At 51.9% G+C, this 17,597-nt stretch overlaps 6 protein-coding genes across 6 annotated transcripts; 2 read left to right on the forward strand and 4 right to left on the reverse strand.

Moving 5' to 3' along the window:
- Window positions 1-1,211: 1,211 nt before the first annotated feature.
- Window positions 1,212-2,321, reverse strand: PV08_10224 (uncharacterized protein; the record flags this gene model as incomplete). Its single annotated transcript, XM_016384539.1, has 2 exons — window positions 1,212-2,007; window positions 2,185-2,321. 2 exons carry the CDS (start codon window positions 2,319-2,321, stop codon window positions 1,212-1,214), a joined length of 933 nt encoding a protein of 310 aa, XP_016231141.1.
- Window positions 2,322-3,137: 816 nt separating this feature from the next.
- PV08_10225 (uncharacterized protein) lies at window positions 3,138-4,910 on the reverse strand (the record flags this gene model as incomplete). The annotated part of the gene is made up of 2 exons (XM_016384540.1): window positions 3,138-4,318; window positions 4,367-4,910. 2 exons carry the CDS (start codon window positions 4,908-4,910, stop codon window positions 3,138-3,140), a joined length of 1,725 nt encoding a protein of 574 aa, XP_016231142.1.
- A 296-nt stretch (window positions 4,911-5,206) lies between these two features.
- PV08_10226 (uncharacterized protein) lies at window positions 5,207-9,114 on the forward strand (the record flags this gene model as incomplete). The annotated part of the gene is made up of 2 exons (XM_016384541.1): window positions 5,207-8,812; window positions 8,944-9,114. The coding sequence occupies 2 exons, from the start codon at window positions 5,207-5,209 to the stop codon at window positions 9,112-9,114; spliced, it is 3,777 nt and encodes a 1,258-aa protein (XP_016231143.1).
- A 485-nt stretch (window positions 9,115-9,599) lies between these two features.
- On the reverse strand, window positions 9,600-10,196 carry PV08_10227 (uncharacterized protein; the record flags this gene model as incomplete). Its single annotated transcript, XM_016384542.1, has 1 exon — window positions 9,600-10,196. One exon carries the CDS (start codon window positions 10,194-10,196, stop codon window positions 9,600-9,602), a length of 597 nt encoding a protein of 198 aa, XP_016231144.1.
- A 1,727-nt stretch (window positions 10,197-11,923) lies between these two features.
- On the reverse strand, window positions 11,924-12,938 carry PV08_10228 (uncharacterized protein; the record flags this gene model as incomplete). The annotated part of the gene is made up of 3 exons (XM_016384543.1): window positions 11,924-12,593; window positions 12,673-12,721; window positions 12,848-12,938. The coding sequence occupies 3 exons, from the start codon at window positions 12,936-12,938 to the stop codon at window positions 11,924-11,926; spliced, it is 810 nt and encodes a 269-aa protein (XP_016231145.1).
- A 1,637-nt stretch (window positions 12,939-14,575) lies between these two features.
- On the forward strand, window positions 14,576-15,851 carry PV08_10229 (uncharacterized protein; the record flags this gene model as incomplete). Its single annotated transcript, XM_016384544.1, has 2 exons — window positions 14,576-14,661; window positions 14,687-15,851. 2 exons carry the CDS (start codon window positions 14,576-14,578, stop codon window positions 15,849-15,851), a joined length of 1,251 nt encoding a protein of 416 aa, XP_016231146.1.
- Window positions 15,852-17,597: the final 1,746 nt, after the last annotated feature.

Here is a 17,597-nt window from a genome sequence, read left to right on the forward strand (position 1 = left end):
GGTGAAAGGCTCAACATGCCTCACCAGGGTCAGCCTGCCTCCTCCAGCTGACGCCTCCATCCTGGTCCATTTCCGAACACATCATCTCATTCACTGGGACGGAGCATCAGGATCCTACTATGCAGAATCCTAGCCAATGTCTGCCACGTCCTTGAATTATGGTTATCATGAGACAGGCGTCGTATACCGGCCCAAGCTCTCTCCAGCTTTTTATCCTTCTCCAGACACGCACGGGCTTTTCGCTACAAGCTACGGGTATTCCTATCTGTACGACTGTGCACAGATCTGCTGCCAGGTTCTGAATGGTGCTGCTGTGAAATCCGAGGTCGCACAGCGCTGATTGGACCCGATCTGCAAACGACTATCCAACATTGATGTGAGTCCTGCTTGAAAAAGTGCGAAAGCGAGCGAGCTAAGCTGATGCTTTGTTGACCGCCTCGATACTGTGCCCAACGAAAGTCCAAAATTATCCTACAATCACGATCAACACCGCCCACAGGTGCCATCACAGAAAGATCCGGCTTCACGGTTGGCGGGACGAATGGCTTCCAGCTACGGGCCTTTGCCGCCATCCGCTGTCTCCACAAGCCGCTGCCTTTCAACTTTGTGCCCGGTGGGCACCCGGCCTGAGGAGAACGGACAGGGAGAAAGCGAAAAGCAACCCCTGCTCCCGTTGCACGGGCGACGGCAGTGGTGTGCAGGCAAAAAGGTGACGAGAAGTTTCAGCACCTGTTGTGCCAATCTCATTCGCCCATTCGATACCGTCCTTGCCAGCGCACCGTCCCAGAGGCCGCGAATCGTTTTGTGTCATCGCCGTGTCTCGACATATTGTGCTCTTGGTTCTGATATCGATGCACGAGAATGCTGGTGGCTGTGACATACATCATTGGACGTATGAGTAGGAGGTTGCCTCGCTGCAATCCTGTCACAGGTCTGCATTGCTTCCCCAAGGACTCATTACTCCCTCATCCCGCGTGCTGTCAGGGCAGGATGCACATTGCGTAAGACGGCGGGTGAATCTCTCTCCTTTTGTTTAATGACCTGCAGCCCGTCTGGATCACAGCATGAGGAATATGCTGCGAATCACCTAACAATGCAGATGTCTCGGGATGCAGAGAATCGTCGTCCATAGGTGCGGATCACTCATGTACTGACTCTTCATCCAGCAGTTATCTCCTGGGCGAGAAAAGGTAGGCTGTCCAGAGATGTATTTACGACGAACTCTTCTCCTCAAAACCCCTTTCTAGAATACCAATCAATTCATCCAGCCTCCTCACACACAGCCCAGTATATTCATGATTTCCCAACTCCTGATTCTCATCGTTGAGCAACAACACAGTCGCCGCACCAGCTCTATACCCACTGGCCATGTCGTCCATGCTGTCTCCCACCATGATCAAGCCCGACCCGAGCACCCTCTTCGTGACCTCCAACGGATCAACCTCAATCTCGCCCTCCGGACCACTCCGAACCGTGATACTGTCCAACACGCGGTCATCAACATCCTTATCAAGTCCCCACTGCGTCGCGATCGTCCACAGTCCCTCTGGACTAGGTTTCGGCTGGACTCCCTTCGTCTCCCGCGTTATGATGGGATGGAACTTCTCGTCCGGCAGAAAATTGCTGAGAAGATGGTGCACCGGGGCCGGGAAGTTTCTCGTACACAACGCCTTGGGCACACGGCGGCTCGTAAGGTAAGCCATCAACTCCTGCAACCCAGGCTGAGGGCGCTGGGAGGTCATGGCCCGACGCTCGATGGCCTTGATCATACCTACCGCGCGTGACTGGGGCGATGACGGCGCCGGGTCCGGGTCGGTGTCGCTGGTCGGGGAGAGCATTTCCTCAGAAGGCGGTTGCGTCGGGTCAAGGGGTGCATGCGGCGGTTCGGCTGCGGGATGCTCCCCGTCGGGCTCGTTGGACAAAGAGCGTAGATGGTCAATTATGTCGACGGATTTCGGGATGCCCAAGGCAGACCGCATCTCGCGAAACATGTAGTTCTGAGGGAGACTGTCCGTACCACCGGTCACCATTAGACGCCGTCGGCCCATATACATACGAAGCTTCGCACCGACCAACAAACTGCCTCCGTGCTAGGCAAGGGTATACGTGGGTAGGTAGGTAGGTAGGTAGATGGGTGGGTAGGTAGGTAGGCAAGTGGTCGGATTGAGATTTGCGTAAACTCACCATAACGTCCCATCCACATCGAATACGATACCCTTGAGCTTCGGGAGAGTCTCGTCATGCTGTGCTGTCGGATCAAGTGGCGCGAACCGCTTAGGCGGGCGCTTTGGCTTTGAACCCAGTGGCGGCGCCGTCGACATGGCTCTGGGTGTACTGAACGTCTTTGCTAGCGGCAGGAGAAGACGTCTCGGGTGTCTTTGCATCAAAGGTGACTGGCTTTGCGTGATACCGAGACTTTGACATTGACTTTTGTCCGTGCGTGCAACCCCCCAAATACACGATAGGCCCGGGCTCTCAGCTCTCAGCACTTGTTAGTCCTCGGTGAGAACGTCAAAAGACCCTTTGCACGGCGGATCTGATCAACGGAGCTGGCGACTTGATGTGATTCTTGATGTTCTCGACGGTTTGAGAGATTTCCGTCACTGCCCAAGCCTCAGAAGCCTAGTCCGACAGACTCTCGAGATGTGCTGGGTAGCGTGCAACCTTGGATCTGGAAGTCTAGAAAACTTGAGCAGCTTCTCTGTAGGTTGGAAACTGTCGACGATGCCGGTGTCGCTGTTATCAGCGCGTCTAGATCCACTTTTGAGTTTTGTGCTCGTATTTGCTTCGTGTTGGTCATGACATCAACGACCGGCTTCTGATGTGGTTCGTTAGTGACATTTCATCAAAAGGAGTGCGAGAACAACAGTTCTCAGTGCCTTCAACATCACAATGGATCATGTAGTGTCTACTGGACTCTGAAAGCGGAGAGTGCATTCTTTAATCGTATTAAATGGCGCTCTATTCGGATCGAGGACATTTTTTCATCTCGTCAAAACAAAACACCCTCAAACACACAGGCCTCACCATGCAATGCCCTGCCGTCCGATGCCCCAGGGGTATATAGCATGCTAATAATACAGTTCCACTCGCTGTCATGAATTCCTCAAACACCTTAAATTGCTGTGACAACGCGGTCAACGACGCCTTAGTCTCTGCTGTTCTTCGAGAGCATCTTGGGCCTCACGCTCTGCGCGCTCTTCTTCGTCCTCGACAGGTGCCGTGAAGAACTCGTGCTGTAGGGCTTCTTTTGCGCTCAATCGCTTCGCAGGGTCAAGTTCAAGGAGGCCTTCCAAGAACGAAACAGCCTGCGCCTCGCCTGCGCGCAACTGGTCATGTTCCTTTTCTCGACAGCTTGCCCACAGGATAATCTTCTCGAGCGTAAATCCACGCTCGCCAATGGTTTCAATGTTGGTTTCGAATATTTGGCCATGCATAGCAGCAACACCCTTCATCTTTTTCCGGCCAAAAATAGAAGCAATTTCGATCATAGCGTCGACATCATCAGCACTGTTGAAAAACGGAAATCTTCGTGCTAAAAGTGTCAATAAGATAACACCTGCAGACCAGATGTCGATCTTGGTGGTTTGCGAGGTGCATTTGAGTAAAACTTCCGGTGCCCGGAAACCTCGTGTGCCTGCCCTGTTTGCCCGTCGAGATGGTCGACTATCATTCTTGGGATGGCCGTTCGACATCAGATCAGGTTGGTTCTGCAGCGTCTGGATGGCAATTGAGTTGAGGAACCTGTCTTTCCGTCGCTCCTTGAGTTCCGTACAAAGACACTGTTGCCAGTCTGTGCCCTGACGCTCAGCAAGACCAAAGTCAACCAGCACTCCCTGTCGTTTTGAGTGATCGTAGAGGAAATTCGTCGGCTTGATGTCTCTATGTAAAATTCCTGCTTTGTGAACGTGCCACAGTCCGTTGAATAAGCTACGGAAGTAGTGACGCATGTCGTTGACCAAGAAATCGCGGTAGTATAGTCGAAAATCCAGGTGCTTGAAATAGGGCAGCACAGCAACGACTTGGTCGAGGTGTCTAAATGCCGTCAACAAGGGGCAAATGTACGGCGAGTCTCGTAATTCGTGCAACAGCTCTAGTTCATTGAGGATTCGATGAGGGGACGAAGTAACGTAGATCTTCTTCAGGGCCACAATCTGCGGCCTTCGTCGAGATCGCACCCGCAGGTCTGTAGAATTGGTCTTCCGCCTCTTATATGGTGGCATATCTTCATCAAGCACCTCCTCGGGCACATTGTTCTCCTGGTCAAAATCATCGGCCTGAGGGAGTTGTTCCGCTTTATACACCGTCGAGAATGTTCCTAGGGATCATTAACATCGACATAGTTGAGATGGCACGACGAGCTTACCTTCTCCGATACGGTTGATCAGGCGGTACTTCTCAGAGATGCCTTTGAAACTCTCCTCTAGTTTACGCATGTCTTCCATGACACTCTCGTCAACCTCATCCTCACTCTCTTCCGAATCCTCGGAGCAGGACCCCGCGACGGATTCATCTTCCTCGTCGTAGTGCGACTGGTGCATCTCGTGTCTGCGCAGTTTCTGCGAATTACGAGCGTCATGGAAGACGTCGTCGGCATCCTCATGGATGGCAATGTCTGGCTGCCCCATGTCGAGTCGCCGTCTCTTGCCCAGGATGTGAGACCTTGCAGTTGCAAATTCTCCTGCAGCGGCCCGCTGCGTCTCAGCCTCCAATCGGTGATGTTCGCGACGCGCTGGGTCAGCTCCTTCCTCTTCAACGTCTTCGACTTCCAACGCGTCGGGGGAGCTTAGCACAACATTATATTGTGAATGTTTGTTCTTTGAGTGTTTTGGGCGTGTTGATTTTATAGCAGTCGGCCTTTTTGGTCGCAGAGACCACAGGACGGCTCTGCGGGCATCCACCAATTTCATTGTGTTGTTGTGGGGAGAGCGACCCGATTAAGCGGCTGTCAACAAATCGCACCAATCAATACGCGTGCGCATGCGAGTGAGCAATTCTTGACGACTAAACAATCGTTATGTTGGCGACAGTGAGCGTGGTCTTGTTGTTTGCACTGACCGATATCTCGATTCTGAGTGATATAATTTCTCTAAAGGTGATAATCACCTTGCGGTGAACGCCCACCTTGTTTATACCGCGCCCACCGGCAACAAAAGGTGGTGAATTCACTCACCTTTCCACACGGTCCACCACGACCACCTTCAAAATGGACGACCAGGTCGAATTCGACATTAACGAATCCCTAAAACTGTATCTGAGCGATTCTGCGAAGATTCCAACTCCTGAAGCCAGTTCCGAATTGCTCGACTGCGAGAACGACCCAGACAGCCTCACCTCAGACCTTGTCAACAATGCGCTGGACCCGGTGATAGACGCAATTGCAGAGAACCCTGAGGCTCTGGGAAGAAGTGTTATCTTTGACACCCTGCTCTTTCTATTGAAGTATGCTTTCTCCCATCCCTACTATCATATGAAAGCTCTCCGGGATTCCTCTGCTAAACGGGTTCAATCTAGGCAATCCTCTGTCCTCTCTACCCAGTCTCTTAGCAAGATACTCCACCTTATCGTCTCCGGCCTCGCAACTACAGCGGACGTTGCGAATCACGATATTGAAAATGACGAGCAAGATACCATTACCCAACATAAACGTCTCCTGGAGATGTACGCCTTCCTTCTCCAATGGGCAATCTCAGGTGTCGAGGCAAAAGCTCTGGAGAAATCGAACTCGGCCCCCCCAAGAAGAGGAGGGAAAGGAGCAAAATCCAAGTCAGCTGCCAAAGACGATGTTTGGGATTCTGCCGGCCAAGTACAAGGAGCAATGGATGTCATGTGTCGGGTCATGAAGCTGAAGTTGAACCGCATCTTTCAGACCACCTCCGACAGAGACACATTCGTGAACTTGTTCACGAGGTCGGTATACTTGATTATGGAGAGCGAGGCCAGGGTGAAGACAACCCCAGTCCGAATGTTTTGCTTCAAGGTGCTCTGTGTGGCTGTAAAACACCACGGCCATGCACTGGGTGCACAAACATCAATCGTACAGAATTTGACCTATTTCGAGCACCTGTCGGAACCGATGGCTGAGTTTCTACACATCCTGGCAGAACAGTACGATTATCATCAGCTATCTGCGGAGATCCTCAGAGAATTGGCAGCGAAGGAATTCAGCCAGAATGACACAAAAGGCCCAAAATCAGTATCTACGTTCATTATCAAGCTGTCAGAGTTGGAGCCCAGACTAGTCATCAAAGAGATGGGTCTTCTCGCCAAATTCCTGGATAGCGAGTCTTACACCTTGAGATGTGCAGTCATTGAGGTCTGTGGCAATCTTCTTGCCGATCTCAGCAAGCAAGAGGAGAAAAGTGAGACTACTAAGATCCAGATCAATGCATTCTTCGACACACTCGAGCAACGCTTTTTGGACACAGCCCCATTCTGCAGAGTCAAGGCAATGCAGGTCTTCACAAAGATATGCGACTTGGAGCAGAAATTTCCGAAACGGCGGCAACACGCTGCCGAGCTTGCTATGCAGAGTCTACAAGACAAGAGTAGCAATGTGCGTCGGAATGCAATCAAGTTGCTCAGGAAACTTGTCGCTTCGCATCCTTTCAGTGTAATGCACGGTGGTCAGTTGTCGCGGAAGGATTGGGTCGAACGGCTAGAAGCTGTAGAATCCCAACTTGAGGCTCTGCAACCTCCACCCGAAGAAGCTGGAGTAGCCCAGATGGCCAACGGCGAGGAAAGGGTCGATAACGAACTTTTGGATGATGCGACACAGAACCCCGATGCTCAAGCCGACGAACCAGAAGAAATGATTGAGGAGGAGAGGATCGAGGCTGCCAGAAAGGCCGCCGAAGAAGCTGCAACTTCGGAAGTGTTGGGAAAACTCCAGCTGACTCGCAAGTACTACCTAGAGGCATTGCGATTTATTGACGTGATCCACGACTCTTCAGATTTTGCAGTGCAGCTTCTGTCTTCGCCAAACAAAACCGAAGTCATCGACGTGATGGACTTTTTCGTGACTATCGATGCTTTCAAAATCGAGACCGCTCGTCAAGGTATCCGACGTATGCTCCGACTAATCTGGACCAAGGGAAATAGTGACGAAGGAAAGGGCATCCAAACTCACCTGATCGAGAATTACAAGGGGTTGTTCTTCGACGCTCCAGATATGTTCACCGCGAACGATTCCGCCAATTTTGTCGCTCGAAACATGATCAGCTTGACGTTTGGTGCTACTCCTGCAGAACTGACATCGCTGGAACAGCTGCTAGCGACGATGTTTAAAGCCGGACACATTTCTGAGTTAGTGGTTTCAAAGTTGTGGCAGGTATATGGAGTCAACAAAGAAATCTCTAAATCTCAGCGGAGAGGTGCAATTATCGTCCTTGGAATGATAGCTTTGGCCAATCCAGAGGTCGTCATCAGGGAGATTGACACCATGTTGCGGATAGGGTTGGGACATCTGGGCAGGCAAGACTTTGTCCTTGCTAAGTTCACCTGCGTTGCATTGCGACGTATGATACCAGTCGCGAAGAAGGCCCAAGAAAAGACAGCATCAGCTGGCTTGTCGAGGATGTCCAACAACCACGAAGTCCTACGAATGCTGGCGTCGATTCTCCTGACTACGTCCCCTAGCAAAGACTGGTACGGAATGGCTGAACAAGCAATTTCCGCCATTTATGTTCTGTCCGATCACCCAGACGTCTTATGTTCGGAAGTGCTGAGGCAGAAAACTCGACTAGTATTTCAACAAACGAAGACCATGTCTTCGCTGTCGCGAACGCCGAGCCCGGAGCCTCCTCAAGAGGTTGAGGCAATGGATGTTGACGAAGCGGAAGAAGGTGATAACAAACCCGGCCCAGAAGAACCTGAGGCCTCGAAAGAAGGCCAGGAAAAGCCATCTCTCGCTCTTTCTCAACTCTTCTTTACTGTTGGTCATATCGCGATCAAACAGATTGTTCATCTCGAATTGTGCGAGCTTGACTTCAAACGGCGGAAACACGAGCAGGAAAAGAACAAGTCCATGGCCAGTAACACTTTGCCAGACAAATCGGCCGGTCCTACGCCTGCTCGAAGAAAGAAGACCGCCGCGGAAGAGGTGTTAGCAGAAAAGCAGAAAGAAGAAGAGAAGGATGAACTAGATATGATCGGAGGCACGACTGAGGACGACTTTACCGAAGCCATTGCTCACATTCGAGAACGGGAACTTCTTTACGGGCAGAACTCTCTCCTTGCAAATTTTGGCCCTTTGGTAACGGAAATCTGTGCAAATAACGCGGCCTATAAAGACCGTGAACTCCAGGCACAGGCGACTTTGTGTTTGGCCAAGCTCATGTGCGTCAGCAGCGACTACTGCGAAAAGAACCTGCCTCTGTTAATTACTATACTTGAACGATCAACAGATCCAATCGTCCGGTCGAACGCCGTGATAGCCCTCGGCGACATGGCGGTCTGCTTCAATCACCTCATTGACGAAAACACGGATTTCCTGTATCGAAGACTCAATGATGGCGACGAGAGCGTCAAACGGACGTGTTTGATGACGCTGACGTTCTTGATTCTAGCTGGACAAGTCAAAGTCAAGGGTCAACTGGGTGAAATGGCCAAATGTCTGGAAGACGGAGACAAGAAAATCGCCGACCTTGCTCGCATGTTCTTTACTGAATTGGCGACCAAGGACAACGCGGTGTATAACCAATTTGTGGACATGTTCAGTGTTCTCACTCAAGATGGTCCTTTGGAGGGCGGAGTCATGGAAGAAGAAGCCGTTAAGAGAATTCTCAAGTTTTTGTGTGGTTTCATCGAAAAGGTACGTTCGATCTGTTTTCTCTACAGCCCGCAAGGCGGGTATTCCAGATACCGTTATTCGGGAGGCCACTGTGCCTTTGTTGCTCACATAAATCGATCATGGGCTAATGCTTGGATTCGCGCTTTTTACAGGACAAACATGCGAAGAACCTTGCCGATAAACTTGCGGCCAGACTCGGTCGATGCGTGAACAAGAGACAATGGGACGACACGGCCTACGCATTGTCGTTGTTGCAGCATAAGAACGAGGAGATTAACAAGAAATTGGCCGAGGGCTATCGAGTCGTTGAGAGTGAGGCGTGAGGTGTGACAGCATTAACTTAATGATTGAGATTCTTGTATGAAGATATGACTGGCTAATGGCGAAGTGGGTATACTCCTGGTGTCGTGGGCACATTGGAGTTGCAGTAGACGTATTCATGTGGATAGGACCCGAGGAGATGATTTGTTTCTTGATTGCACTGGAACGAGATCAATGTATTGTTTCGTCCATCTTGTATTCCGAAACTACTACCTTCGTGACCGGGTTATGCTCGTGCCATCATCATCCATGTTCCCCATACCGAGGGACGGAGGGACCTTCGACATGCATCATAGCTTTCGAGCCTTGGTCGACCCATCATGAGCCATCGACATCATCATCATCTTCTTCCCCTTCTTTCTCCATCCTCGTGCGTGTCTGTGGCCAGGGTGACCTACTAGTGTGTAGATTGTAGTTCGTGCAGCAAAAAAGACGCAAGCCTCCTCACCCTTCACAACCGTTGCTTCGCTGCCCACTTCCTAGGAACTCAACTTCCACTTATCCCGTCGTCGCTCTGCTCGTCCTGTGGCGCAGCAGCAGCAGGATAACGACGAGCTCCAAAGTCGCTGCTGCTGCCGCTGCTGCCCCCATCACTTCCGCCGACAACGCCCGACCTCAACCTCGCAGCCTCCCTCTTGGCCAACACGGCCATCCACGCCTCGTTGGCGTCCACCTGTCCGCTGCCGACAAGGCCCTCGCCGTCGGCCAGGGCCGGGGCGAAGGTCGTGACGGCGGCGGTCCTCAAGGCCGTGCTGACCCTGTGCTGCTGCTGGTCGTGGTCGGACTCGTACTCGGGGATCGGACTGTCGACGAGACTGTGGCGGGCCTCGCGCTTCGCGGCCCTCGCGGCCTTGTTGACGCTGAATTCCGTGTGGTGCTTCGCGAACACGGGCACGTGCTTGTCGAGGAACTGCGCCGTCGCCGCCACGGGGTGAGGCGTCGGGATGTGAATGTGCGGCATGTGCGACGCGTGGTGGGCGTGGGCAAGGTGCCACGCTGTCGAGGTCGGGTTTTGAGGGTTGGGCATCGAAGAAGTGGCGCCGGCGGCGGCGGCAGCATCGGCGCTTGTGGTATTGGGTGGCATGTCGATGTGTAGTGAAAACGAGGAGCGAGAAGAGCGCGACGATGTCGTGCTTAGGCTGTCTGATGACATTTTCTTTAGACGTGCGTTATCGGACCGATCGCTATTAGATGGTCTTCGACTTTGAGCGGTAATTTGATATTTTCACTCGCACATACACACACCGCGGTGAAAGGGGGAGTGTGGCGTGGGTTCCCCTGAGCAGGAGGACGTTTCAACCCTAGAAATTGCCAAAGAAGAAAACGTTTAACCTCAGCAGAGCGCGAATTCTGCCGGATGTGATATTTTTTTGGTCGGTATGGCCTCGCGACAAAACGACAGTCGAAATGGGTCGGTAGGGATCTGTGTGGTCCGTGGTCGAAATCGAAGTCTCAGGTCGGACTTGAAGTGAAGTCCAGAACAAAAGTGCAAAAAGGGCCCTTCCTTCAAAGCACAATGTAGCAGTGACACTCGTCCTGTGTCTGAATGAGGAAGAGGAATAGTTTTAGAATTAAATGGGTAGGTAGATAGAAGGATGACGGGCAAGTCTCGCTCTCCTTATTGGGAAAATGGGGACCTCAGGTCAGCTGAAGTGTGAGGGTACCCTGCAACACCCATTCCCCGTGCTTGACAGAGGGTGTGTCAGAGGTCGATCGCGGGCCCTTTTTCGAGGACAGGGAACAGAAGAAAAGTCGGAAGAGTGTCAAGGGGCGTTTGTCGTGTGGTTGGTAAACAGTGTTGTATTGCCACAGAAAGCAGATTCCGATGTGGGAAGGTGGAATGGATATTGATGCGGACGCGGGGGACTAACAAGGTAAAGAGGGAGATGACAGAAGCAGAGGCGTGCGAGATTTATTATTCTTTCAGCCCACACAAAGGTCCAGCCAGGCCTGTCCGTGCCCCTTGTTCCTGTAGAGTTAGAGACGTTTTTCCTACCACACCTACAGCAACAGTAAAAACCACCGGATCACAGAGCCATGCCATGTCATGCCATGGCACCCGTCGACATTACTCTGTGCTTAGCAAATCATGCAGCGACGGCCGTCTTGGACATAGCGTACCCCCTCCTCGAGCGCGATAAGGCGACGCTATTTGACGAACGGACGAGAAAGAGCCCTGCATGAAGGGTGCAATGTAGGGTGAAGTTCGAGCTATCGAACCGAGATGTGCGCCGGACCGAGAGCATCACGAAATCGTGCCCAATCAATGTCGCCACAGGGTCCGGTGGGTTGTTGCTGACACATCGTACATTCATCTTCACTGCCTCTGCGGATGGCGTCGTAGTCTCATCTTGGTTGGCCCAGTGGTCATGATCCCGAGCTTTTTTTTTTCTGAATTGTAAGGGAACTTCCTTGTTCGCGAGATAGACACACGAAAGCCTCGACGTGTCACGCGCGCTAGAACCTCCGCCGCCGCTGGTTTTATGCAATCAGCGGTTAACTGTCCCAAGATCAGTTCCCACCACTGGAGACATACTTGTTGGTGGACTGCGTTGTGGGATCCCTGTGAGAGACTCCCCGGTCCCGTGTGGACCGGCCGACTACAAGTAGACAGCCGTCGTCCTTCGAATCTTCACGTGCCGAAACCAAAATGTGAATGTACGGTACAATAGTCCTGGCCTTATATCATGTCTTGGCCGTTGAAAAGGGATATCATATTATGTGGTCTATCATTTGACGTTATTTCTGGCACAAAGGGATTCGTAAACTGAAACGGTACATCGTCGCTCGCCCATCAAACGGCTCGTCACATCATGAGGCATCAAGCTCCGCTCTTTGCTGGTGTTGGTAGGTGGTCTGGCCTTGACTGATTGTCGCCATTTCTGCTCTGTCGTGCTCTCCTTGTCCAGGCAATTCGGGCTGGGACTGCGGGTTGGTATTGTCACTGTACGGTGCGGACTGTTGAGAGTCCGAATAGACTGGCTTCTGCATTGTAGCAGCGCTTGAAGGAATACCGCCATATGCCGCATTACCCCCGGCATTGACCGCATTCTTCCTGCGTCGGTTTCGAACGAGGTAGAAAATGAGCACTCCAATGAGGACAGCTGCAGCACCTAGTCCAGCCCCAAGTCCGGCGGCCAAACCTGTGTTGCTTGATCCTCCACCGCTCGATGTAGCTGGGATGACTGTGGAGGCCGAGGCAGGCTCGGCCGTAGCTGTGTTTGACGATATAGTTGCCGGGGTGTTCGTGTTACTATCGGCGGCGGTAGCGGTGGTGGCCGCAGCTTGGTTGCTCGTCCCCGTCGCGGTTTGGGTACCGTCTGTGACAAGATTGCTGGCTGTAAATGGTGAGGTAGTGCTAGTGTAGCCGGGCCAGCTGGTGCTCCCAATCACGGTAATGGTCGAAGGTTGCTCTCCTCCTAGTTTGACGGCATTCTTACCAGTCTCGCAGCTGCAGTCTGCATCACCGGGACAGCAATACCTAGAAACTCGATATCAGCATGCTAAACACCCGCAGGCAGGCTCTTGACTATCAAGAGGCAGAATGGGGGCGCGCATACCAGTCTTGCTCCGTGTCGCATTTAGCAAGTGGAATAGAAGAGTTAGAGTCTACCACCAGAAAGCATTAGCCAGGACCTCACAGTCAAATGCCAACCAAAACAGCAAACATGTCATTCATTGATGCGAGTGAATGACTTGTCGGATATCACGTGGTGTCGAACATCGAACACTTACTTTGCGCAAAACACCATCCAGGACACTGTTGACTGTTCCAAGTACGATCTGTACAGGTTCCACGATAATAAAAGTCTGTTCCATCCTGCATAATATGGCAAACTCCGTCACTAAGGCAGTCCCAGCCCGTCCCGCAACATGGAGAATTCTCTTGGTCAGGAAAACATGCTGTATCATCGGGTGCTATTGCAGCAGGATCGTCTGCAGCGAGCACCGGAGAGTTCTGCCAGTAACAGGTCGCTGAGGCGAGTTGAGAGGCCGCTAGAAGGCAGAGGAGGAGTGAAGCTGACATGGGCGTTGCCATGTCGGCCGCCCTCGGGGAAACGGGTGCAAATTCAGGGCAATCTCGAGAAGGACGGGGACTTGGTCGTAGGTTGGATACGCGACAGGCTCCTGTAGGTGGTTGGGGGTTCTTTGTGCTTGATAAATCGGAATGGACTTGGATGTGCGCTGTTGATACTCCGTTAAGGATATCGTAGTTAATGATATCGCAAAGAAAGAGGCTCGAAAGGCGCAGCCACAAAGAACAGAACACGCTGGTCGCCTTAAGCAGTGAGGCCTCTCAAGGGGGCCACGAGTGCTCGGCCTCAATCGATCTCATTCGGGCGCGCTTGATGTTTCACCCTGTTAGTCTCAGCCGGAGGGCGGCAATTTACTGGGGACTGACTCCATAGGACCACAGCCAGGACCCAAGTCAACACGCCCAGATGTTGCATGAGCACAAGAGGAGTCTGCATGTAGGCTTAACCTGGCCAGTCCAGATTGTTGCCAGTGTTAAGGGACATCCCGACCAGCACAGGTGGCAGTCTTGAAGAGTGTCTGCTCTCTGGTCGATCCCATTGTGATTTCGCTAGGACCTGGATATGATGGTATGGTCAAGAATTCAGCCACTCATCGTACGAGTTATGCAGGCTCGCAACAACGCTACTTAGCGTCGCAACTTGTTCCCCAGCCAGTCCGTTGAGAGTTCAAGTTATGTACGGAGTATCTAGACGGAGACTCGGGCGCCTGAGGAGTTCGTCGTATTGTAGCAGGACTAGTTAGTTAGTGGGCTGGAGTGGCGGTGATGATCTGAAATGGCCAATCACAGCTACCAAGAACTTTCGTCGTCAACATATCACACTGAGCTGCGCCTTCATAGTGTTTGCTCGTAGTCAGTCATCCCGACGTTAAGGCGAGACGTCTACTTTCCTCTTGAATATGTTGCCATCATCAACGGCAGTAGTTGAGGCTGACCACGGGTATACTCCCCGCCAAAGGTTGGTTGGTGGCTTTCGCAGCCCATCGCGGCGCGCAGACAACCCCTGCGAGCTCGAGGCGAATAAATAACAGTCTCCAGCACTCGGAGGTTACCTTCAAGAGGCAAAGTCGTTAGGGCACTCATCTGGCCTCTCAATTGGAGTTGAACAGCGATTCAAGAAGTTATGAGAGCGAAATGCGACAACGAAGCTTTTGCCTCTGGCAGTGAGTCAGTTACACTGCCTGCTACGGCCGCAAGAATGGTTCAAACGATCTCTCCAAGGGACAAACACTGCCTGGCGACATCTTCGTTCCAGATTCTATGATCCTTTGGCTTGGCTGTTTGACTCACAAGCTGACCACTTGTACCACAAACTTTGGCAAGCATGCATTTTTTTTGAGTCACCCACTCTTCCTTCTTGCGATGCATCTCAACTTTACTTCACTCATCTCTAGGACTAATTATATCGGCAGACAGACATCGACAAAATGGGAGGGCTGGTCTTCAGGGAGGATGGCCTGTCCACGCCGCGAATGCCTCCAAAAGTTTACTACCATGTCTCGTCGAACGTAAAGTGTCTGCTTGAAGCTCACTTCAAGTTCGTCGGAATTCCTGTCGAAGGCAAGTCACGGAGACGTCGATGTCGTGGTAGCTGAGCCGCTGAACAAGACTCAGACTTTCAGTCGGATGGATCTGTCTGCCATCCTAGGAGCACATAAATCGAAGGGTTCGGGAAGCCGGTCAATGTTCCATTTTGCAGTGCCCTGGCCGGACCAATTTCACAGCATCAGCAGTGATGAGGAGAGCCTGTATCAGGACCAGGAAATGGAGGAGGCGGAGGATGCACTCAATCCAAATCCCGAACCCTGCACAGCGAATTCCCCAGACCTTCAAGAGATGTTCTGTCAGGTTGATGTCCAGATCTGCGACAACGAACAGTCGTTTAACTGGCACTTCTTCGTCGAGTCTCACGGTGAGATATGGACCATGCTCGGTGGTATCATCCGACATGCTGGTCTCACATGTTCCAAGGGTCTCCAACTTCGCATCAAGGAGATTGAACCTTACAACAAGGCCCAGGCGCGAGTGAAGCTGACGGATGATCCCAAGCTGGTACTTGACTACCTAGGTCTCGACATCCAGCGGTACGAGAAGCCCTTCAACAGCTGGGACGAGATGATGGCATACGTCGCAACTTGTAGATTCCATGATCCTGGACGTTGGAGAGACAGTCAACAGTGGGAGAAAGAACCAGACCAAGCAGATCAAGACTCGAAAAGCGGTGATGGCCACGATACGCCAACCCCCCTCACGAAACGCAAACACAGAGACCGTGCACGATTAAACAAACGGCCAGCCTTTCGCTACTGGATTGATACGTACTTGCCTGCCCGCGTAGACGACAAACCGGGTAAGGACGCGCATCTCAGTCGCGACGAGGTCATTGAGGATGCGAAGGAGTACTTTGGCGAGGACTTCGGGAGAAGGTTTGATGAGCGAAAAGCAAAATGGACAAGACAGATCAAGGTCGACCAACTGTGGAGTGACATCAGGAAGTCCTTACCCATCCAGGGAGCTCAAATTGGACGTGTCATGGTGCGCATGAAGAGTGATATCGCGGGCGATGGAGGTACAGTCACCGCTTCGCTCGTAGAGGTCAGGGAAGCGTTCCGAGAAGAGAGGTTCAGTGATGTTTTGGCCTGGGCTACGGAACATTGGGACGAGGTCAGGGACAGGCAGAAAAGGGTCGAAGTTGGGCAGTGAATGGGGATTCCTGTTGTCGATACTGATGAGGAGGTTGGCCAGATGCAAGGCACCCAACTCATGAGCGAACCGTGAGAATGACAAGAGGTTGATCAGGTTCCCGGGAACATCCCTCAGAACGAAGGCGTTTTTGGGGGTACCAATTATGCAGGGCACTGTGGTATCTTGCAGTCATGAAAGTTGCGTCCCTTGTGACAAGTTGAAAGCCCTCCACTTCCAGTAATCGGCAACATTTGCCTTGGTGTTTTCGAAGCATCGGTACCATCCCTGTTACAGCACGACTCGCTTGTTGCAAGTTCAGTCATCTGCTACAGCAAGTACAATATGTATACTAGCCGCACGACGGTGCACGAAAATGCCCACCGTAAATTTAAAGAGGCGAAAAAGCAACGTCTCCGCGCGGGTGGCCCTTTGGTGTCTTGAGGGAGGAGTCCAATCGATCCCTGACCCCCTACTACCCAAAACCGCTACGGCGCTTTCGAAGAAGTTGCCGCACAAACCCACGGGTCCACGAACTAATACTGTACATTTAGTTTTGTAGTTACGGAGTACGGGAGTGCATTGAACAATAAATGACGACCCCTGTCAGACTTTCTCCTGGGAAAACCTTGATATTGTGGCGCATGGATGATTTGCACCAGGGGGTCGAGGATCGAGACACCAACACTCCTCTTCCTCACACGTCACTCACTGCTCTTCTTAGACTCGACGGCCTCACACTCGTGAAGGGAGTGCAAAGCAATGTTCAGGCGTCCCATGGATCGTCTGCATGACATGTTACTCCCGCATCGTGCACCACGGCGCTAAAGGGGTGCAACTAGGCGAAATCGACGTCTAAGTGGTGACCTCGGGGGCCCTTTTTCTATGGAGTATGAGAGCAGTTACCGCTTACAGTAATTCGAGCCTCGAAACGCACCTCGTTACGGGGACCACAGTAACGTACCCACACCTCGTTTATTTGATGTTTTTTGGTCGGAGAGATATTGGTCCTTTCTAACGTTGGTATTGTATGTACAAGTACCACGTACGGCAAAAAGTCTGATGGATACTGTCTTCATCTTGCAGACTCTACTCCGTATTCTGCACGTAATGGTTATCCTGGTTTCTGGTGGTGGTGGTGGTGGTGGGTAACGTTCTGCCTGCGCATCTCGTTTCCAGGTTCGCAAGTCACATACTCGTACTCCGTACTATGTGTACACAAGGAAAAACGGCTGAGCTAGGTACTGTAAAAAAAATTGTGTCGATTGGATCGCCGCCAGTTGCCATGGATGATCGTTCTTAGCCCGTACAAGGACAGGGGGATGGCGCCATCCGCTCCTACATTTGTGACTAGCAGTCATACTTTATTCTAGAGGCCTTTGGAGGCGTAGATTCGTGTTGTGGAAAATAGTAATAAGTGTGCTTTCCGAGGACAGTTAGTACCGTAGCATCGAACCCATAAATACGCCTAGTATGTGTGGCATTTTAAAAGGTACGTACTGCATGTGCTACTATTACTACTGATCATCAGTGACGCTACTTCGTCTGTGCAACCAAAAACATGGGTACATATGAGCGAACCCTCTCTGTACCTTTGTACGGAGTACAAAACGCGAGCGCCGGCTGGGTGCACAGCGGTGCGGTTTCTGCTCCCCCCTCCCCCCCTGAAATCTCCACTGCCAAACATGGTGTCGGTATGATCTCGTGTACTCGTCGTACTGTACCAATAACCGCTAGGCCTTCGTCGTATATTGCTATTGTAGTAAT

This window comes from Exophiala spinifera (genome assembly GCF_000836115.1).
Source record: "Exophiala spinifera strain CBS 89968 unplaced genomic scaffold supercont1.8, whole genome shotgun sequence".
Lineage (NCBI taxonomy): Eukaryota > Fungi > Ascomycota > Eurotiomycetes > Chaetothyriales > Herpotrichiellaceae > Exophiala > Exophiala spinifera.